Below are 23328 nucleotides of genomic sequence, written 5' to 3'. Positions count from 1 at the left end.
GTAGGTGTGTGAGGAGGCCTATTTCAGAGTCTCCCTGAGTCAACCTGGTGAAGGATGGAACTCAAAGAGAGAGGGCAGCAGGTCCTGAATGCTATGGGACATACCCAATGTCTGGCATGTGGAGAACTTTGGGAGGGTCACATGGAAGTGTCAAAACATAATTTTCAGAAGATTACAAACCTGATCCACTTACTCACAAATATAGAATGCCAAGGGGTTAGTTACAAAACGAGCTTATTTCTCAGAGAGCAATAATACCATAACCAGTGGGGTGAAATTTTCTATTAGACAGTAATCATTTGCACCTCTCAGGGACAAAAAGACCCACAAGTAAACATATAACTTCAGAGTCTGGTCTTTACTCAATAATGAACAGAACATCAAACAGAGTTACATTCCCTGGATAACTCAATAATCCCACCGAACAATGTTCAAAATGGCATGGAAAGCATGTGCTGACTTCTCTGTAGCTTATTCTAAGTTTCAGGTAATTTTTTTTTTAACAGAGAATGAGAGAAGAGCAAGGAGTGAAGAACATGGCACTGGGGGAGGGGAAGAGGGCCAGCCTCTTCTCTGAGCCTTGGGTCCATTTCCAGAGCTTGGCCAGGAGGCCCACCCCCATGAAGCCCCCACCACAGAGCATGGAAATGGAGATGGTGCCCCTCCACACTTCCCACACTCTCACCAGCTGCCATCTGTCCCTGGGTCTTGATCAACTGTCCCTGACTCCTCTGGAGACACTAGAAATACATCTACTGTATCTAGATGTACCAACTGCATAGAAGGCTCACATGGCAAATGACTTTGCTTCCATTCCAGCAGGCCTTGGGAGCCAGGTAGTCCAGATGCTCTCCCAGATCATGGTGTACAGACCAAGAGTAGGTTCAGTGGTAAAGGTACTACAATAGAAAGTGACAGATCTGGGACAACGCTCACATCTTCTGAGATGGAGAGCAAGACCAGGCTGCACTCTCCACATGGCCCACTTGGCCTTTTCCTAGGTCTGAGGCCCTGAGCTCCCTTCCACTGCTGTCCATGTGTCCCCAGAGCACTCACTTCTGGTCCTGGCAGGCCCCTGCCTCTGACCTCATTTCCCACTAGCTTGTGGGGTGTCAATCACCCAGCCCAGGATTGGACTAAATGCATTCATTCCTTGCTTTCACACACAGAATGTCCATGACTGGTCACCCTGCAAGAATGGGCACGGGACACCACCCCCCCCAACTGCCGAAATCAGTGCTGAGCCTGGGCAGCATCCAAGGCCATGTGGCTTTTCTGGTTAAGCCCCATTTCTCAGATGTCCATGGCCTCCCATGGCCCTAGTGCTCCTGTGTCCCAGACCCAGACAGACAGAGCTTGGGGTCCAGACCCTACAGGTGGAGTTTTAGTAGAACCTAGTGGAGACTTCAGACACTAGCTTGGGGGACTCCTCTCCTCCTCCACAGGGGAAGTGAGTGTGTGTGTGTGTGTGTGTGTGTGTGTGTGTGTGTTGGAGAGAGATAGAGAGAGAGCACAGTAATAACATCTTAGCAAAAAGGACAAGAAATCCAGCAAAGGAAAGCCTTGTATTTTATTTAATGTTCAAAGAGAGGAAATAAAAGAGATTTGGAGAGATAGGTTGAAAAGAGATGAGGTTAAATTAAATAAAACTTTAATGTTAGTTAAAATATACTTAGGAATAGACCCCTGCACATAAGCACATGTGCACACAAAGCACGTCTCTGGTCCTGCCTACTCCAGATGTCTGATTCCCTGTGCTTCTCGCCCACCTGCCCATAAGAAAAGACAATTCCACAATGTTGTTCCAAAAACAGTCTTTCCTAAGATACTTACATGTACTTACACTGTTCCACAAACAGCAGATACCCACAAAGCTGTAAGCTGACCTGTCCTGCAAGCCCCCCAAAACTGGGTGCTGGGTCTGCTGCTCTCATATGGGGTGTTCCATCAGTGTATCCAAGGTGGAGGGGTGGGGGTGGGAGGGATTTTTTATGGAGATCTCCTGGCCTAAAGGAAAGAACCCTTTTTAATCAGGATAAGTACGGTCCTATAATAAGTAGGTCCTGTAATAAGTAAATCCAAGTAATGCAAAAATATGTTTAAGATCCAAACCCTAATAAGGATATTGAGAAGGGGAAGAGAAAGCAGGGCAGCACTTCCTCAGAGAAAAGTGGGCATGGAGGTGGGTGTGCCTGGAAGAGAACCATGGGGTGCTGATGAGGGGAGAGCGGAGACAGCCAGAGGAAGAGCAAGGTCTTTGCAAGGTGAATGTCACTTGTCCCCTGCCACTCCAAATGGTATGTTTTCTCACATGTGAAACATCCATTGGGTAAAACACAGGGACTAGAGACAAAAGGAATGGACTTTGAGTTTCATGGCCTCTTTCACTCTGGGGCAAAAATACTGCAATCCCTACCACCTGCCAGGCCCTGTGATGTGAAGCCTGGCCGGTGCATGTGCACATTTGAAATTTAGTTGGCCTCTGGAATCACACCCAACACCACAGTTAAAACAGCCATATCTACTTATTTTTTAAAAATTTTAATCATGGTAAGTACACATAAAATCTACCATGTTGACCATTTTTTTAAAGTTTATTTGTTTTGAGAGAAAGAGAGTGTGAGAGAGAGCACAGAGGAGGGGCAGAGAGGAAGAGAGAGAATCTCAAACAGGCTCAGTGCTATCAGTGCAGAACCCTATGTGGGGCTGCATGTGGGGCTTTCAATCTCATGAACTCTGAGATCATAGACTGAGCAGAAATCAAGAGTCAGATGCTTAATCAACTGAGCCACCCAGGTGCCCCAACCATCTTAACCCTTTTTAAATGTGCAGTTCAGTAGTATTAAGTATATTCACCCTATTCTGTAACTAATCTCCACAACCCTTTCATCTTGCAAAGCTCAGTACCCATTAAATAATTCCCCATGGACAGACTTGTTTAAGTTTATTTATTTATTCTGAGAAAGGGAGCACAAGCAGGTGAGGAGCAGAGGTAGAGAGAGAATCCCAAGCAGGCTCCATGCACAGCACAGAGCCTGATGCAGAGTTCAATCTCACAATTGTGAGATCATACCCTGAGCTGAAATCAAGAGTTAGATGCTTAACCAACTGAGCCTACCCATGAACCCCTAGACAGACTTATTTTTAATGATGATTTTCTTCAAGAGAATTTCATCTCCTGCTATCATCCCTGTTTTCCTATTTCCTTCTCCACATTCCCAATCATCTCTCTCTCTCTCTTTCCCTCCCTCCCTCTTTCTCAGTCTCTCTCTATCTCTACACACAACAACAACAACAACAACAACAACAACAATGCAGCTTATTATTAAGGCAGTATTGCCCTCCCCCTCTCTCTGTATGACCACTGTTGACATTTACATGAGAAGAAACACACATTCCCTACTTCACAGAGACCCTGAAGGGAAAGACTGTTCCTCCAAAGGGGTTCTCCCAACCCAGGTGACCTGTGGGCTCAGGACCCTCAGGAGGAAGGAGCCTCAGGTTAAAGGAGGTATCCAGAAGGAACCTGCTGAGTTAACACCCACTGGCTTAAGACCTCTGGAAGGAGTTGTTACCTAATCAAAAAGCGATCCCTCCTCAGATTTGCAGTGAGAATGGAATCATACTTCACTCCAAACTTTGTAGTCAGGGACAAACTTATTCCTGGTGGTGAGCCACCAAGGTGGCCAAAGTCAAAGGGCCTCCCTTGAGGCAAAAAAAAAAAAAGAAAAAAAGAATTGGACATACCCATCTTTTGTCATCACCCAATAAGAAACTAGGAAACTAGGAAACAAAACAAGCAGAGAGGCATGCATGAGGAAACCACAATGGTAATACCAGTGCATGCCATTTTTCTCTTTACAGAGAAAGGTAGAGACGGTGGTAGGGGTGAGTTCCAGAACCCCCTAAGCATCCACACACTGCTTCTTCATCACCGTGAATTCACCATTCCAGGGGAGTGCTCCGACCAAAAAACTACACATTACTTTCTGAAAAAGACCACAACCACAACAAAATCAGTAATGCCAAAAAGAAAAAAAAAGTCCTGTTGCTAGGTGTTAGCTTAGGAATATGCTAAAGGATAGGTCACCAGCCATCAAGGAATGCTCCCAGGAATCTGCTAGATGTTTCTAACCAACAGCAGATACCTGGAAGGGTCTCTGTTCCCAAACCAACCATGGATACACAGCAAATACTAACAATCATGGTGTTTTTCTGGGAGATCAGATATAAAATTGATTTTAATTCCCTTTAATATTTTCCACAATGTAAATAAAGCAATTTTATGTCAGATATAAACTAACATATATTATCTTAATTAAATAATGTCTTTTGTTCTAATAACAAGCCTTTTGTCTAATAACAAGACCAGTTTAAAGGGTTTCTAGCACTTACCATCTTTTATTCCAAAGAGATCTTCTCTCCATTTCAATTTTTTTTAATGTTTATTTACTTTTGAGAGATACAGAGAGAGAGACAGAGAGACAGAGAGAGAGAGGAAGGGCCAGAGAGAGAGGGAGACACAGAATCCGAAACAGACTCCAGGCTCTGAAGTGCCAGCACAGAGCCTGATGCGGGGCTCGAACTCACAAACCATGAGATCATGACCTGAGCCGGAGTCAGACACTTAACCGACTGAGCCACCCAGGTGCCCCTCTTCTCTCCATTTCAAAATACTATTGAAATAACAAATGAATATTCTATGTGTGTGTGATAGATCAATGGGTGGATGGATAGATAAGTAGATATATAGACAGATTACAGATGATAGATAGAAGATAGATACATAGATAGATGATAGATAGATAGAGATCATACATATATAGAAATCCTGGAAAAACAGCAAAGAGCATCCTAAATACCTGGAAGCATTGAGGTACTCCCAATGAGCTGTTAGGAGTCAGAGAAGGGAAGCTTGGTATCTGCTGAATATTGGACACATGCAAAGAAGGACTAAAAAGGCCTTTTCCCCCAGAAACCCAGACAAAAAAATATCAAACCAAGGTGGCTTTATAGACAAATTATACCAAATCTTGGGAACCAAAAGCTCCCATGATCTCTAAATTGATCAGAACACACACACAAAAGATGGAGAGCCCTCATTCTTATTATTCCAGACCAGAAAAATCCTGAAACTAAAATATAGCTCTTAAATAAAGAGAAAAAGCTGAGGGTTGCTGGAGGGGTGTTGGGTGGGAAGATGGGTTAAATGGGTGATGGGCCTTAAGGAAGGTACCTTTTCAGAATGAACACTGGGTGTCATATGTAAGAGATGAATCACTGGGTTCTACTCCTGAAGCCAAGACTACAGTTAGTATGTTAACTTGAATTTAAATTTTAAAAAATTTTTAATTAAAAAATATATAATGGAGGGGTGCCTGGGTGGCTCAGTCAATTGGGCATCCAACTTCAGCTCAGGTCATGATCTCACGGTTTGTGGGCTCTGTGCTGACAGCTCAGAGCCTAGAGCCTACTTCAGATTCTGTGTCTCCCTCTCTCTCTCTGCTCCTCTCTCACTCATGCTCTCTGTCTCTCTCAAAAATAAACGCTAAAAAGCTCAAATGTATCTAAAACAAAAATCTTAAAACAAAATACTAGCAAATTAAAGGCAGTTACATATTAAATATTTAATGTCACTGATGCACTGTTTCTCAGACATTCCCAGTGATATGAAATATGTGGAGTGTCTGTATCTGAAAATTCTGATTCAGTAGGTTTGGGATGAGGTCATGGTATGTGTGTGTGTGTGTGTGTGTATGTGTGTGTGTGTGTTTGTTCACCACATGCTGCAAGTGATTCTTTTTTTTTTTTTTTAAGTAATCTCTACACCCAATGAGGGCCTCAAATCCACAACCCAAGATCGAGAGTCACACACTCTACCAATTAAGCCAGCCAAGCACCCCTGATTTTTTAACATTAGGGAAGTTTAAGAGTACTTAATGTATATATAATCAAAATTCCTAAATAAAAAAAGTAGCATGTTGAATCTCACCATATTCTATTGATTTTGAAGGGAGTTCTCTATGTCTCTTGGACTTGGTGCTTGTTTTCTTCCCCAGATTAGGGAGGTTCTCAGCTACAATTTGTTCAAATAAACCTTTTGTCTCTTTTTCTCCCTCTTCTTCTTCTGGGACTCCTATGATATAGATGTTGTTTTGCTTCATGGAATCACTTAGTTCTCTAATTCTCCCCTCATGATCTAGTAATTTCCTTTCCCTCTTTTTTTCAGCTTCATTATTTTCCATATTTTCTATTTCATCTATTCTCTCTTCTTCTTCTTCAGTCCTCATTGTCACTGTATCTAGTTTATTTTTCATCTCACGTTAAAGCATTTTTTTTTAATTCATCCTGACTAGTTCTTAGGTCTTTGATCTCTGCAGCAAGGGTTTCTCTGGTGCGTTCAATGCTTTTTTCAAGCCAATATGTTGTTTTATGACTGTTGTTTTAAATTCTTATTCAGTTATATGAGCAATAATTTGGCTGTTATTTCTTCTTGACTTTTCTTTGAGGGATAATTCCTCTGTCTTGCCATTTGGGCTAAGTTTCTGTCTTTGGCATTTTTAAAAAGCTTATGTGTCCTGCACCTGAGAGTACTACTGTATTAAAAAGGGGTCATACTCTGTTCAGGGCCTGGCACTCCAGAAGTGTTTCTGGTGTATACTGTGTGCACTCTGCTGTTGTGTTTTGGCTACTCTATCACACTGGTCAGTCCTCTGGACAGTTCCTCCTTGCTTGCAGTGGTGGAGTATTTGGACCTTTAACTAGGGTGTGCTTTGATTTGTTGAAGTAACTCTGGATAATAAGAGTGAGGCTGATCCCATAAAAACAGAAAAAGGAAAGAGGAGAAAAGAAAACCAAACAGAGAATCAAAAAGCTATGACTGATTTCAGGGAAAGAGAAGGGAAGAAAAAAGGCAGAAGAAAATAGAAAAGATGGAAAAGAATAGAAAAGACTGAGATATATATATATAATATTATATATAATATATACATATATATTATATATAATATTATATATATTATATATGTATTATATGTACTATGTATATGTATTATATGTATTATATATAATTTATATATAATATATCATATTATATATATTATATATAGCCTATATATAATGTATAAAATTATATATACAATATTTAAAATTTTTCTTATATATAAAATAAGAAATGACAAAAAAAATCAGAAACTATGGGCCTGATTCCAAGAGAAAAAAAGAAGATGGAGGAAAGAAAGGGAGAAAAGAAAGAGTTGCCTGTTGGTGCCTGAGGCTGGTGGCTCTGCTGGTCTGGAGGAGAGGCCAGCTGCTTTGTTTCAGTCTTGACCCAATAAATCAGCATTAGCCAGGCACAGAGAAGCCAGTGTTTGGTGTCTTGCCTCCACCGGGGGCCACTGTGCTGCTCTACGAAGTCCCACCCTGCTGGTGTTGGGGGGAAAATGGCATCATCCCAATCTCTCCTTCCCAGACCAGGTGTCTCAATCCTGCTGTTCAGGTAGCCTTCACAAAATAGCAAGGGCAGTGAGCTTGCCCTTGCCACAATTCTCCTGCAGCTTGTCCTTGGCATTCAGCTGGGATTCAAAACCTGAAGTCTTAAAGGACCTGGCATAGTGCAGACCTGCGCCCCTCCTCTGGAGTAGAGGCTTTCCACCCTCCTGATGAAAGGCCTTTGGCTGGCATCTGCAGGGGTTCTGTCCTTAGGGAGACAATAAACCCTCTTGCCAAAGCACTCCAGGAAGGAGACTGTTCTCTCCCGTGCACCCCGGAGATTGCTGATCCACACTATGTACTCCAGGGCTAGCTCCCTCCTCCCCAGGAGCACATGCCATGGATCCACTCTGGAAAAAGTCACACACTTTCAAAACCTTGGAGTTTTGAAACAGTTCTAAAGGCTGTTTGCAAAAAAGAACTAGTACACTCGGTACTTCTCGCTCCCTGGTCTATGGCCCAAAGAGGTTTTCCTCTTGTGCTAACTCAATGCCACACTTTCGCAACCCCTCTCTCTCTCCCTTTTGTGTCTCCACAGAAAGGGTTCCCTCTCCTTCATAAGTTTTCCATTTTATCTCCCCCAACTCACATACACACACACTTTGACCCTGCCAAGCTGTCCAACTGTGGAGATCCTTCTGCCACTCTGCAGATCTATTTCCTGGGTGTTCCAGGTGATGTGATCTCAATACAGCTATGTTTGAGGGACAAGGAAAATCCCAGTCCCCTTTACTTCACCATCTTAACTCCTCCCCCCACCCCCAAATCCCACCATGTTCTAAAAGACAAAGGCAGACAATCCATCATGCTCTTCATTTCCAAACTGGGCCTAACAGAATGGCTCCCACAAAGAAAGGCAGCAAGAAGAAAGACTGTTCTGGCATCAATGATGTGACCAGAGAATACACCATCCATGTTCATAGAACATCTATGGAGTGACCTTCAAGAAGTGTGCCCCCAGAAAATTCAGACAGAGCTACAAATTTGATGTGAAAGAGATGAATGTACATATTGACACCAAGCTCAACAAAGCTGTCTGGGTCAAAGGAATAAGGAGTGTGCCATGCCATATTCATGTGCAATTGTCCAGAAGACATAATGAAGATAGAGATTCCCTGAACAAGCTTATATATCAGTTACCTATGTAATTGTCACCACTTTGAACAACCTGCAGTCAGTCAACATGGAGGAGAACAAACCACTGACAATCCAAGCTATAAATTCCCCTTCAAAAAAGGCCATATTCTAGACATGTAAGAATGACTATTAGTGAATTCATTATTTTATTACACTAATGGATCAAAGAAGAACAATTATTCAATATACTTGGTAGACACTGAAAGAATAATTGATAGACGAAACATTCTTAATTCAAAAAAAAAATAACTCTTGGCAGAAGGAATTGGAAGAATTCCAGAAATCAGCACTTGATATAATATTTAAAATAAGATATAAATACTGAAAGCACCGTAATCAAAGCCAGGAATAAGAAAAACTTCCCAGCATTACTATTCTTCAGTGTTATTCCAAAGACTTGGAAAGAAAAAAAAATAGTTTTCATTATTGACAAATGTGTGTGCTTAAAAACATGCACCTTAAAATTTGGGATGGTCCATGGAAGCTTTAGATAAAATAAGTGAGCTCCTTGAGGACAATTCTCCTTAATTCTAAGATTTTCTATAAACAGGTAAAAAAGGAACAACTTTTCTATAATCCTAATGGGCTCTGTAGAGAATATAAATTTGAATCACCCATACTTCTACTAACAGTAAAAGATAAAGAAAAGTAACATAAAAGCCAGATGGCATGAAGACATACTCCCTGTTTAAATGTTTGCCCTGATAGGTATCTACTATTAACTGGAAATGATTGGATTTGTTCAGTTTGAGCATACAGTGTCAGCTTTAGTGAGACATAGCAGAAGTACACTTTGTTAATGGGCCCTTGCAATTTCCTGTTCCATGGCTACATGAAATAGTGGTTCTCCAAGTATGGTCCCACAGCCAGCAGCAGCAGCAGTGGCTGGAAACTTGTTAAGAATGTAAATGTTGGGATCCCACTCCAGACCTACTGAAGACATACTGAATCCAAAACTCTGCAAGTAAGACCCAGTCTTCTGGGTTTATCGAGGCTTCCAGGTGATTCTGGTGCCTGCTCACTTAAAGAACCACTGGTGTAAACAAAGGCAAAGACACACCTCTTGGTCAAACCTGCAGAAAGTCTGGGGCCTTCACCAATCTCTTGCATGAATCTGGGGCTCTCCCCACCTCTGAGATCAGAAATACAGGCTTGATGCTAAAAGCTCCTGAGTCAGGTCAGCCCGTTGGTGGGGATCTTTGGGCTTTTCTATGACCTTCCTGGAAATCATGGCTGACCCTGGCAAGAATCAACTGTAAGTCTGGAAGGATGGGAACACTCTCTGGCCTAGTCACTGCTTAATCTTCAGCACCCAAAATAGCACCTGGTGCAAAGTAAGCTTTGGTGAGTAGCTAAGTGAATGAACAGGTTTCCTTTTGTGCCTTCACCAGGATGAGCAACTGTGGGGCCACCAATGGTTAGGTTGCTCATCTTGGTCAAAGAGGATAGACTTTCAGTGAACATGTGTTGGAAAGTTTTTCTGCACCAGGAGGCCAGAGTTGATGAAGCTTTCACAATAAGAATGACCCTGACAGCATTCTTGTCCCTAGGATGAGGGGTGGGGAAAGACTCAGAGGGATCCACCACATTCCATCACTCTGTTGCCTCTACTCTAAAAGTCACAAGGTTGCCCATCTCTAGACAAAAACTTGGGGAGTGATCCAGACCTTAGAGAGAGGGTGTGTGCACCCCAAGTTCTTCTTACTAGGGCTCAGAGCAGCCAAGACCATCACAGAATGTTAGTCACTTACCTTTTCCAGTTTGGTGTTCTCTTGAATGACACAGTTTTCAGTACTATTTGAAAGCTTTCTGCAATTGCTGCGGGCAATTTCAACATCAATAAAGTATTCCAAACGATCTGTGACCTGTCAATTAGCAATTGTGCAATTTTATTCAAAAAAACTTTTATTTTACTTTGTTAAAGTTTTAGCCAAAAAAAAAAAAAAACTTAAAAAAATGCTCTCCCCCTCATCCTCTCTCCCTATCTCCTACTCCCTACCCCTTCTCTCTCAAACATATCTTTAGAGGAAGGTCTATGACATCCACTGCCTAGATTCCTTTGCATGCTGATACCAGTTAGACATTGGAAACCACTACCTGGAGCTGTATGCTCAGGGAAAAGTCTCCTTTTCAGTGTAGGGCCTCCTTGAAGGCAAGACTTTCTAATTCCATTTCTGTCCCAAAGTCCAGGGCATGCTTCATGAGATGGGGGAGAAGGATGAGTCACCAGAACCATCAGCTCTCCTGAGCCCAAAATGTTACAGGTTCACACTGAACAGATAGGAGGACAGGCCCTGTGGCCACACTGGATGCCCCTCCCTGATTCCTTTCCCACACCTCCCTTCATAGTCTGTTTTCTGGTGACATCTCCTGCTTTGGAGGGCTTCCCCCCACCTTAGGAAGCAACCCTTAAAAGTGTCATGCTGGTTGGAGTTTGTCATATTGTTCTCTGTTGAGTGTTTAGTAAGCAGACAAACAGTAGGTCTACAGCAAGGCATCAGTAGTTACTGAACTCATTAATGACTGACTCTGGTTAAAGCTACTCATAATGCCCGTTTAAATCAACTTTCATCTGGTTTTAAAAGATTATAGTAGGAGGAAAAGAGGAGTGTCTTTCTTCATTGCTATCTGCAGCCTTTAATAAAGTGGTATTAAATTTTAGTTACATTTCAAAGAATTAACAAGGTGACTTTAGCCTGCATGGGAGAAGCTGGTTAGATAACATCAAGAGCTGCTGGTTTGAGAATGAAGTTGGTCCTTAGGGAACCTCAAAAATACCATGGAGGCAAACCCAAACACCCACAGCACTTCTTATTAAGTCCTAACACTTGCTAACGCTCACGGAGTGCTTGCTCCCTGCATAACACTGTTCTTGGGGCTTGGCACATGCCCACACACTAACCCCCTACAGTGAGGCTGTCACTACCATTGTTTTCATGGAAGGAAACTAAGCAGAGTAACTAAGTGACCATCCAATTATCAGGCAAGATAATCACCATGCTGTCAGGGTAGAGCCTGCTTGGGATTCTCTCTCTCTCTCTCTCTCTCTCTCTCTCTCTCTGCCCCTCCCCCACTCTTGCAAGTTGTGCACACACTCTCTCTCAAAATAAATAAATAAACTTAAAAAAAAAACAGTCTAATCACATGGATCCCTAGAACTCCCTGACCTAATGTTTATTTGTCATCTCAGCATTCCTAAGATAGAATAAAAGATTTTGCCCATGGCTTTCAAGACCCTGCATGGTCTGGTCCCTACCAGTCACACTGGCTCCTTTGAGTTGCCGAAGTGGGCCATGCTCCTTCCCAATGGCAGCCTTCTATGCCTGATTGATCTTCCCAACCCCTGTGCACCTTCCCACCATCCCCCCTGCTCCTGTCCTTCAGCAGATGCTGTGAGTGGTGCCCATGGCCCTTGCCTTGCTGTTCCCAAAACACACTGTCACTTCCCAGGGTTCCCTGCCTGGAGGCTTCCTGACCAGCAGGAGAAGCCAAGAGTAGTTCTTAGCCAATGACGGACAGGAATTGATACGTAAGCAACCAAGCTCCTATCTTATAGTGTGGCTCAACTCCAAGGCAGGCTGTGCACCCTCTCCTGAAGCCCCAGGAAGACCAAGCCCAGAGGCCAATGTGGTCACCTGCATAGTAACTCTGTCTGTACTGACCACTTCCCCCACCTCCCTTCCCCTCCAACCTCCTGGTGCTTCCCAGGATGGCCTCCCAAATAAACCACTTGCACTTGACTTCTAGCACTAGCATCTGCTGTGGCAAACCCAAACAGAAACACTTCCCACCAGCATCCTTCACCTGATTCCCTCCTAGTCTGCCCTCAGGTTTAGCTTCAAAAACACACCCTAGGGAGGTGGTTCTCAGCCTTGACTGTGTATTGGGATCACTTGGAAGGTTTTAATGCCTATTGAGACCTAGGTCTCACACATGGATCTTCATTAAATTGGTGATGATGCAGCAGGTACAGTAAGATATTTACAAGCTCCTCAGGTGAGAGTCTGTTCGAGGAAGCCTTCCCCTGACCCCAGACCCCTAGGTACCACGCCACCAGGTCAGATGCCCCAGCTTTCATTCCAGGTTTAGTGCTGTTTCTTTCTGACTGGAATGCTGGCTCCCTGGGAATGTGATTATTTCTGTCCATCTCACCTCCCCATCTATAGCAGTTAGCATAGAAGTGGCTGAGAGAAACTTGCTGAATGCATGTGCTACATGGATATCAAAGAAAGACAACTGTTAAGGGGCCTGGGGAAGCTACAAGAGTCAGAATCCATTCTCTATTTCAAAGGGCTGCAGGAGTGCCCTGGTGAATTATGCAGTGTACCCAGTCAATAAACAGAGTGCTATCAGCATAGTGTACTGGAGATATAGGCTGGTGGCTCACATGGTCCCAAAGAGACAGGGTCAGAAGTACCAACAGAGAAACTGGCTCAGTTCCTGCAAATGAACATGGCATATGGAGAATATAAAAAATGAAGTAAACTCAGCCAACAATGACGTCTCTGGTAAGTATCTTTACAATTCATTTCCAAAAGTTTCACGGTGGAATTACAAGCCACAGCACCAACCCACAGACTGAGGATGATACAGTCAGATGAATTCCAGCTTTGGGGGATTTTTCTCAACCATGGCAGGCAAGGCCATGTGTTTCTTTTTTTTTAATGTTTATTTATTTTTGAGAGAGAGAGAGACAGAGCATGAGCGGGGTAGGAGCAGAGAGAGAGGGAGACGCAGAATTGGAAGTAGGCTCCAGGCTCTGAGCTGTCAGCACAGAGCCCGACACAGGGCTCGAACTCACAAACCGTGAGATCATGACCTGAGCTGAAGCTGGACACTCAACTGACTGAGCCACCCAGGTGCCCCAAGGCCATGTGTTTCAAGTCACCCTCAATGGAATCCAAGTAAGCAATGCTTCCTAGCATTTGGACCATGCATAGTCATGTGAAGAGGGATACATTTTTCTGAACACTAAATCAGAATGTCTGTACTTCCACTAAATGAATGTTGGAGGGGCGCCTGGGTGGCGCAGTCGGTTAAGCGTCCGACTTCAGCCAGGTCACGATCTCGCGGTCCGTGAGTTCGAGCCCCACGTCAGGCTTTGGGCTGATGGCTCAGAGCCTGGAACCTGTTTCCGATTCTGTGTCTCCCTCTCTCTCTGCCCCTCCCCCGTTCATGCTCCGTCTCTCTCTGTCCCAAAAATAAATAAACGTTGAAAAAAAAAATTTAAAATAAAAAAAAAAATAAATGAATGTTGGATTCAAATAATTATAGAATATAGGAGGAAGGACTTTATTACTTACATATTGAATAGTGCCACATGTCTCTTTTCAATCCCACAATGCACGCTATGTGTTTAGATTGAAATGTTGCCTTCAGCAGCATTATTGCAAAATATTCATGGCACTCAATTTGTCTCCCAATACTAGCAAATGCAAATCATGGACATTTGATTTGCAGTTTAGAGTCTAAATGAATAAATACACATAAAGTACTTAGAACAACACTATAAGCATATATAGAAAGTGCAGTGATGTTATAGCGACATGCAAGTGAGTATGTACTTGAGCACTCACATATTTAGAACTTTCATGTATCATTGTTTTTCTTGCAAGCCCATTCTTTCAGTACGGCTTCAGTCTGTGCCACCATAGCAAATATACATATTGGGAGAGAACACCTTTACCTGCAACTGGGCTTGTACTGTCTTGATCACCTGGAAGATGTACTTATCCTCACTCTCTTTGTTGTATTCTTGCATGGCAAACCACAGACACTGCTTCACGTTGGCATTTGAGGCATTGATCACTTTTAATTCCCTCAACACTTTGACTTTATTCTTGTCTGGATCTGTGCTGGCCACCAGGGCCACCAAAATGGTGATCAGGAGGAAGCAGAACCCCCAGGATCTGGTCATGGTCCCTCCGTCCAGGGACACAGGTGAGCCTCCTCGTCCTCTCAGGGCTGGAGCTGCAGGTAGGGTGCAATTTCTGCTGCCACCAAAGATTCAAAGATCTTACAATAGCATCAGCCCAGCTGCATTCAAGAAAGAGCCATTATGTTCACTCTTTAGGGCTATCCCTGTCTCCAAGGAAATAAACCTACAAGAAGCCAGTTAAAGAGTCCCTGCCACCAGCCTTCCGCCCTCTATACCCCAGGTGTGGTCTGCAGTTCATGGAGAACACTTAGGCCCAGGTATGCCAGCAACTACCTTGTGCACCTCACCCCCCACTCCTGTTTTTGTACCTCAGGCCTGTAAGATGTGACCGTGAAAAATGTTGCTGCTCCAAGGTTTCCTGGCTCCAACTCTCTAGGTGTTCTCCAGCTGGCTGCACCCAGTGACTGCCCCCTCCTCCTTTTGCCGTTGGCTATGGCCCACGCCCCAGCCTGTGGTTCTCCTGGCTCTCTAGTGCTCAGTTTGTGCCTAGACCCTGGTCAGGGGCCTCCCTCACTTCTGATACTCTTCCCTGTCCATGCCCTTGCAGGCATGTCACACTTTGTGATGTAATCCAGCACCTGTGACACTGCCACTTTCAGTGCAGGCAGTTCACATACAACAGGCAAGCTGTGGGGGGCCCCAGAAGTTTCCTGCCCACTTGTGCAGTGACCCCAGCTTCCTAAATTTTGGCCTCTGGACTCCCTCTGTTTGGGCCAATAGCACTTCATTCTGCTGTAATTGCCAAGGTGAGGGTCACTCAGCCCACCTGATGCTCAAGACCATGTCTTAGCAGAAGGGGTGCATGCAACCCTGAGCTCTTAGAGATTCTGCTTCTTGTGAAAATCCCAAGCCAATGTCCAGCAAGTTTCTGCAGGGGCAGAGAGGTGGGCATTTGTCTCAGAGCCAGAAGACTGATAGGCTCTTGACCATGAGAAGTGGCAATGTATAGGAAATCATAGACAGGCATAAATATGTGAAACATTGCAGTGTGAATATACCCTATGGTATTTAAACTGACTGCCTGTTGATGGTTGTTTGCTTTGTTTCTCATTTACAGCTGTTACAAACAGTACTGTAGTGGACAATACTTTTCCAATATCTTTATGAAATTACAGTTATTTCTGCATAATAGAAGACTAGATAGAAAATTGATGCAAAAGCTTTATTCAAATTAAAAGTTAGTATATACTGCCAAACTGTTAATTCTGTGCTAGTAACATATCAATGATTTTCAAATTTTGCTACATGTTAAAGGCACTTAGGGTGTTTTAAGGAGTACCGAGGCCACTCCCACCATTAAAATCAATCTTCGGAGAGGGCCCAGTGATGAGGAAATCATCACTTTTTAAAGTTTCTAGGGTTTCAGTGCACAGTCGGTTTGAAAACTAGTGTACTGCATTTATGTTTCTTGTGTATCAATGTGCACATGAACCAGGATGCAAAACACTAAATAGCCAATTCTTCATAGATAAATTTTTTTTATAAAACAAATGTGAAGGCATCTTGATCACACTTTAGCTGTGTGCACCCACATCTTCAACCACTTCTCTAATAGCCCCTCCCACCTCACCAAGGACCAAGCAGTGCCCTGCCTCCATACTCAGGCCCAGCCTCCTTGCTGGGGCTTGATGTTGCCTCTGCTGGATGTTCATCCCTCACCTCCATCCAGCAGTTCATACACCTGCAAATCTCAACACAAGTGTCATTGCCCCCACCCAAATCTAAAGTGCCTCTCCCAGCTACTCCCATCTATTCCCAGTTACTCCCAGCTACTATTCCTGCCTACTTTTACCTACTCCCTACCTACTCCCACCTACTACTAGCTGCCTGCAAGGATCAGGGCACATGGATCTCCATTCCACTTCTATTTTACCCAACGGTAGCCCTCAGGCCAGGGACCTAATAACTCTGAAAGCCAACACCCATATCTGTAAAATGGAGACAAGCTTTTTCCTATCTCTGATGGTTCCCATGACACAGGGAAATAGGGTGGGTGAGGCCCCTCAGGAGTGGAGCCCATATAGATTGAGAGGTACCCCAAGGCCCTTACTGGGCTCCATCATCAAGGACCAACCCCAGAGACACAGCCCAACAGAAAGAGAGTCCACTTCAGAGGGTCTCTGGCACAGGGAGTCCCACCACACCAGGGCCCACTGAGTCTTGGCTGCTAGAGTAACTCCACTAAATGCCCATCAGTCATTTCCTAATTAATAACCAAATCCAAAACACTTGTTTGACTTTCTCTGCCTCTATGGTGCATTTGAGTTTTTTGTTTGCTTGTCTTTTTCTTTGCTTATGAACTGGAGTTGTCCAGAGTTTGCTTAAACATGATGTTTTCCTTTGTTCATGACACACCTGGCATTGGTCCATGTGTGGCTGTATGAGGCAATGAAAAGCCCACGACCCATCGACCAAACCAAGAGCTAGAATGTTATCAATATCTGAAAATATGTGCTCCTTTTTTAATACACAATACCCAGTGTCCCCCAAAGTGATCCTTACCTGAATTTCATATTTATCATCCCTGCCTTTATTTGCACACCTGACGTGCCTAGTTTTGCTTGGGTTTGTACTTTGTAAAAGATAACTACCACAGTGTATGTAAGACTCCTGGGACTGAGATTTGTTCATTTAGCATTATATAACCAAGTGTCACAGACTGAGTCATCACTGAAGTCCTCCAAGCCTTCCTGTTTAAGAAAGGTTCATCTGCACCCATTGCCTTCTCATGACCTCCCCCTACAGTGGATTGAATCTATTTCTCCATCCATTGTGGTGGATTTGGGCATATGGCTGGTTTAGGCCTGTGCAGTGGAGGCAGAAGTGACCATGTGTCAGGATTATAGTGAGATGTGAAGACGTACTGCCTTTATCCACTTGTCCTCAGGTCATTTTCCAAGGTAAGGGGGTGCCCTAGGACATAGACTGAGAATATGTCATGTAGGAACACCCAGTCCAGGCCCCAGAACAATGTTCAGAACCCACATGAAAGCAAGCCCAGCTGCATCATCCTTAAGTGGAGCCACACCACCACACCTCCTAGACCAGGTAGTATAAGTGCCTGACATTAAGCTTATTGATTGTAATGTGAGCGCCTGTCTTGAGTTTTGGTTGCCAAGGCATCCATTCCAAAGACATCTATCTCAAATAAACACTGCCAGCTATAGACACAACCACTAGCAAACAACTAGATAAGGAAGCAGGCCACCCCACCATGAAGGTCCTTCTTTCTGAGAGCCTTGAGTGACCTCGATACCTGACCATGTGAATGACCCCACTTCTCCCTTCCCATGCTCCATTTCCCGTTCCTTTTTTTAAAGTTTTTTTTTTAATTTATTAAGTAATCTAGAATTCACAATGCCAAGATCAAGAGTCACATGCTCTTCCAGCTGAGCCAGCCAGGTGCCCCTCCACCTCCCCTGTTTTGCTTTAAATTTGTTAATAAAGAGTGAACCCATGAAACCCTGAATACCTCTCCCTCAGCCTGTAATGAAGGTGGAGCCCCAGGTCTGTGCGTGTTCTCTCTCTCTCTCTCTCTCTGTCTCTCTGAGACCTTGCTGTGTGGCCACCAGGTGTGTCACGTGCCCTCCAGGACTTGTGAGTAATAAAACTTGTTATTCGTAGTTCCCTGATGATTTTGCTGAGGTGTGTCCCTCTGTCATAATGGTACCAGAAAGGCCAGTCCAGCCACAACACTGACCCCAATGGGATGTGGTGGGGAGAATATCTGTGGGGCTTATTAGAAAAGACAGGCTCAAGTGAACATGCAACCCTGTGAATAGGCTTGACAACAATCAGCCAAGCTGCAGTCAGTCCTGAGACCCATGCACTGTGTACTAGACACTTGCTGTGGTTAGCTATGATGGTAAGGAGTAAGTTAGTACACAGCATGTCTTTGCAAACAGCAGAATAATACACACTAAAATCCACACAATTAAGGCAGTATTTCTAGGGTAGGTTTTAGAGAAATATATAGTTACAGTTGTTGATTTTGTAAAAGATCATGCCTCTAACTCTCATAACCCTTTGGTCTCACAAGTATACGCACACACACACACACACACACACACCATCATAATGTTGATATTACCTAGATAATTTTAATTCTGGGCTTCTCTGAACATAGTCAAGCTGTTTTTGTGATTCTGCATACTTGTCAGGGAGGAGTAAATGCTTTGCTATAGGCTACTGAGATTTTCAGGCTGCAGCTGTAGCTGATTGATATAAAGCCTTTATACCTGAGGTATTTTGTCTTCCTTTTAATTTTGGACAATGTGTCTCCATTCTTCCTTCAAATATTTCTAACTTTTTATTTTTGTTTCCTTTGGGATTTCTATGTTCCCACTGTTGCAGTTGTCACTTTTACTTCTCTCCTTTGCATCAGTTCATTTTTCTCTTTATTATTTTGTTATCATCTCCTGCTGCCTCCTGAGAGCATTTCCCAGCTAGCTTGTCCACCTCGTGATTCATTTCTCTCTTATATGTGTCCCTCTTAATATCCTGTTTCCCTGCTTTACCTATCCACCCCTTGGTTTTTTTTTTTTATATCTACTATTTCCACATGGCTCTTTTTTTTTTTAAATAAATGCTTGCCCATTTTTTTTCAGATTACAAAAATCTTTCTTTACCTTCTTAATCATTTTATCTTGCTTGTTTAAAATTTTTCAGCAATCTTGTCTGACAATTCTGCTTCAAATGGTATATTATAGAGCAAGGACCAGAAAACTTTTTCTCTAAAGAGGCAAATAGAAAATATTTTATGCAGTCTCTAAGAATTTCTTAACTGAGCCATTGTAGCCTGATAGCCACCAGAGGCAATATGCCTCTGTTCCGATAAATAAATATTTCTGTTCCAATTAAACTATTTATAAAAACATGCAGTGGTGGGGGCGGTGCCTGGGTGGCTCAGTCAGTTAACCATCCAACTCTTGATTTCAGCTCAGGTCATGATCTCACAGTTTGTGAGTTTGAGCCCAATGTCAGGCTCTGCACTGACAGTGTGGGGCCTGCTTGGGATTCTCTATCCCTCTCTCTACTCCTTTCCTGCTCGCTCTCTCTCTGTCTCTCCTCCCTCTCTGTCTCTTTTTCAGAAACAAATAAATAAAACTTAAAGAAAAAAACAGGCAATGAGCCAAATTTGGTCCATGGCCAATAGTTTAATCACTCTTATTTAGTTGAACCACAAGGAATTGCTAATATTTGGCTGATATTGATCTATAAAAACAGTGGTTTTATTTGGTTTAGCCTAATTATTGTAGTCCTCAGGTTTTTATTTATTTTGGCCAGAAAGTTCACATTCCCTTGAGATGTGCCAGCATCTCTGTCTGGAATGGTGACCTGGATTAGGACTTTAAATTTGGTGAACTTAAGGAAAGGAAAGGTGATGCATCCCAGAGCATGAAGGTCCAGGTACCCTAGAGGCCTTGTCTATCACCTGCTTTGTGCCACTCCACTAAGCAATCCCTGAAGTGAAGAATTCACCTTTCAATTGTGATGAAGCAACCTTCAGAGGAGGCAGACACCCTAAAATAAAATCCACCTGTTTCAGTTTCCTGTTGCTGCTGTAACAAATTACCACAAACTGAGCAACTTAAAACAACACAGATTTATTGTTCTACAGTTCTGGAGGTCAGAAGTCCAGAACACTTTTCACTGGGCTGAAATCAAAGTACAGGCAGGTCCTTCTGGAGACTCTATAGGGAAATGCATTTCCTTCTCTTTTCCAGCTCAGAGTCTGCCTATATCCCTTGGTTCACTGTCTCCTCCTCCATGAAGCATCTTCAAACCTCTCTCTGTCAACTTCTCTCTCTCTCTGTCTCTCTCTCATCTATCTCCTCTGCTACTTCCATTTTCATATCTCTGTCTCTATGATTCTGAGCTTCCTGCCTCCCCCATTACAAGGACCTTTGTGGTTACACTGGTCTACCCATATATTCCAGGATAATCTCCCCATTTCAAGGTTCTCAATTGCATTTGCAAAATCCTACATGCAGAATACATTCACCCCAAGCCAACATCCCCACCAGTCTTAATCTGTTTATAGCACCACAGATTTGAAATGAGCTACATAGCTTCCTGGAAGCAGACCTTGACCCCACTGGTTTTCACCAGCTCTTCTTTCTGGAGGGAAGCTTGTCTTATTTTGACCCCACAGCCCTGGTACCTGCAGCCCTGGAGGTTGCTGCCAATTTCTATGGTGAAAAGGTAAATAATGATTACCATAAAACAAGAGTAAACCTGTAGCCTCCACAGGAGTCTCACATGGTTTTTGTTTTCTTATGCTTTGCTAGTTTACAGGAATCTCAGTTTCTCTCATTTCTATAGTCTTTCTAGCATTGATCCTGAGAAGGACCAAATAGCCTCTAGCAGTTCACCACCTTGGCAGGAACTGGGAGCCACAGGAGTAAATAAGCATGAAAACGGCTTTGAAGTTAAGTGGGCAATAATCAAAAGAACAAAAACAAAATGGAACTAGCAGAAGAAACTTCAATTTACCCATTGAAAATTAGATTAAGAGGGCAAAAACATAAAATTAGAATATTCAATAAAAGAGAAGTGTTTAAAATGGCAGAGAAGACATGTAGTATAATAGTAATAAAAGTAGTTCATTAAATAAAATGTTGAAATTCACAGATTACATTTTTTTAAAAAGACCCACAGCATGGTATCTACAAAAGATACACTTAAGACAAGAAGGCACAGAAAAGATAAAAAGGACAGAAAAAATAGGCAAATATGAAGCAAAAAGAAAATTAGAGCATCAGTCTTTAAAAAAAAATGACAAAATAAAGCTTAAGGCAAAAAAAAAGTCAGACTATGGTAAGCAGAACTCTAAGATGACCCCCAAGGTATACCCCCGGTATATACACTCTGTATACTTCCCTACCATTGATTGTGGGTAGAACATGTAAACACGTGAGATACCATTCCTGTGATGAGGGTATGTTATATGGCAAAGAGGAAGACATTTTGTAGAAGTAATTAAGATCTTTAGTCATTGACCTTTAAGATAATACAAGGGGAAATTATGGGTAGAGCTGACCCAATCAAATGAGTCCTTTAAAAGAGGGTCTAGAGAAGAGTCTCATTTTCAGGATGGTAAAGAACTCTATGGGCCCATTATCCATAAAATGCAAGGAACCCAAACCAGACAAAAAAAGTTGCAAAAACAGGACAAACTTCGAGAACTCACTCTTTCCAATCTCAAATTTTACTCCAAAGCTACAGCAATCCTAAAAATTCAGTCCTAGCATAAGGATGGATATGCAGTTAATTTTTACAGCCATTGGCTTTACACGTGGGACCCAAGACAATTTAATAGGAAAATACGATTTTTTTCAACAAATACAATATTTTTTCAACAATATTGGGGCAACTCAATATTCACATGAAGAATGAAGTTGGACTCTACTTCACACCATATATAAAAATTAACTAAGAATGGATTAAAGACCTAAATGTAAAAACTAAAACAACAAAACCCTTAAAAGAAAATATTGGTATACATCTTTAAGACCTTTTTTTTAAATTAAAACCTTTTTTTGTTTGTTTGAGAGAGAAAGAGCATGCACGCAGGGGACAGGGGCAGAGAGAGAGAGTGAAACCCAAGTAGATTGGATGTGGAGCCAGACACAGGGCTGGATCCCATGACCCTGGTATCATGACCTGAACCAAAATCAAGAGTCAGCCCAACTGACTGAGCCACCCCGGTGCCTCTCTTTGTGACTTTTGATTAGGCAATCCTTTCTGAAACAATACCAAATGCACAAACACCCAAAAAAATGGATAAAAGGACATAATCAAAATGGAAAACTTTTGTATTTCAAGAGCCACTACCAAGAAAGTGAAGACAATCCACATAATGGCAGAAAATTTTGAATATCACATATGACTTAAGAGATCTGAATCTAGAATATATTTTTTAAAACTACCACAAATCAATAATACAAAGGCAAATAACCCAATTAAAATATGGGCAAAATATCTAAATGGAAATTTCTTCAAAGAATATATGCAAATGTCCAATAAACACATGAAAAGACGTTCAACTTTATGAACCATTGGGGAGATGCAAATCAAAGCCACAATGAGCTCACTTCACACCACTGGGATAATTAGAATAAAAAGGATGGATTATTTCAAGTATTAGTAAGGATGTGGAGAAATTGTAACCCTCATACACTCCTGGTGGAATGTAAAGTGGCACAACCACTTGGAAAACAGACTGGCAATTCTTCAAATGATTAAAGAATAGAATTACCATATGTTCCAGCCCTACTACTTCTAGGTATATACCCAAGAGAAAAATTATGTCCATGCAAAAATGTATACACAGCACCATTACTCATGATTGATTAAGGGTAGAAACAACCCACATGTCCATCACGTAAAAAATGAATAAAATGTAATGTGGCATATCCACACAATAGAATATTACTAGGCAATAAAAAAGGATGAAGTACTGATTACATACTACAGCATGAATGAATCTTGGAAACATTATGTTAAGTGAAAGATGCTGAGTCATTATATTGTATGATTCCATTTATGTGAAATGTCCAGAGTTGGCAAATCTATGCAGACAGAAAGCTAGTTGCTGATAGGCCTGGGGCAGAGGGAGATTGGGAACTGGAGGGTAATACCTAAGGAGTATGGCATTTCTTTTTTGCATTGATGAACATATTCTAAGATTGATTCTGGTGATGGATGCAAAACTTTGCGAATGTAGGAAAAGCCACTGGATTGCACATGTTAAATGAGAG

The 23328-nt window shown here is 42.5% G+C and overlaps 1 protein-coding gene across 1 annotated transcript; it reads right to left on the bottom strand.

Moving 5' to 3' along the window:
- Positions 1–3905: 3905 nt before the first annotated feature.
- Positions 3906–14545, bottom strand: LOC115509687 (cystatin-8-like). The gene is made up of 3 exons (XM_030309018.1): positions 14315–14545; positions 10380–10493; positions 3906–3989 (listed from the first exon to the last, which is right to left on the bottom strand). The coding sequence occupies exons 1-3, from the start codon at positions 14543–14545 to the stop codon at positions 3906–3908; spliced, it is 429 nt and encodes a 142-aa protein (XP_030164878.1).
- Positions 14546–23328: the final 8783 nt, after the last annotated feature.

Source organism: Lynx canadensis, chromosome A3, assembly GCF_007474595.2.
Source record: "Lynx canadensis isolate LIC74 chromosome A3, mLynCan4.pri.v2, whole genome shotgun sequence".
NCBI lineage: Eukaryota > Metazoa > Chordata > Mammalia > Carnivora > Felidae > Lynx > Lynx canadensis.
The sequence above is the reverse complement of the archived record's forward strand: the minus strand, read 5'-3'. Positions and strand labels throughout refer to the sequence as shown.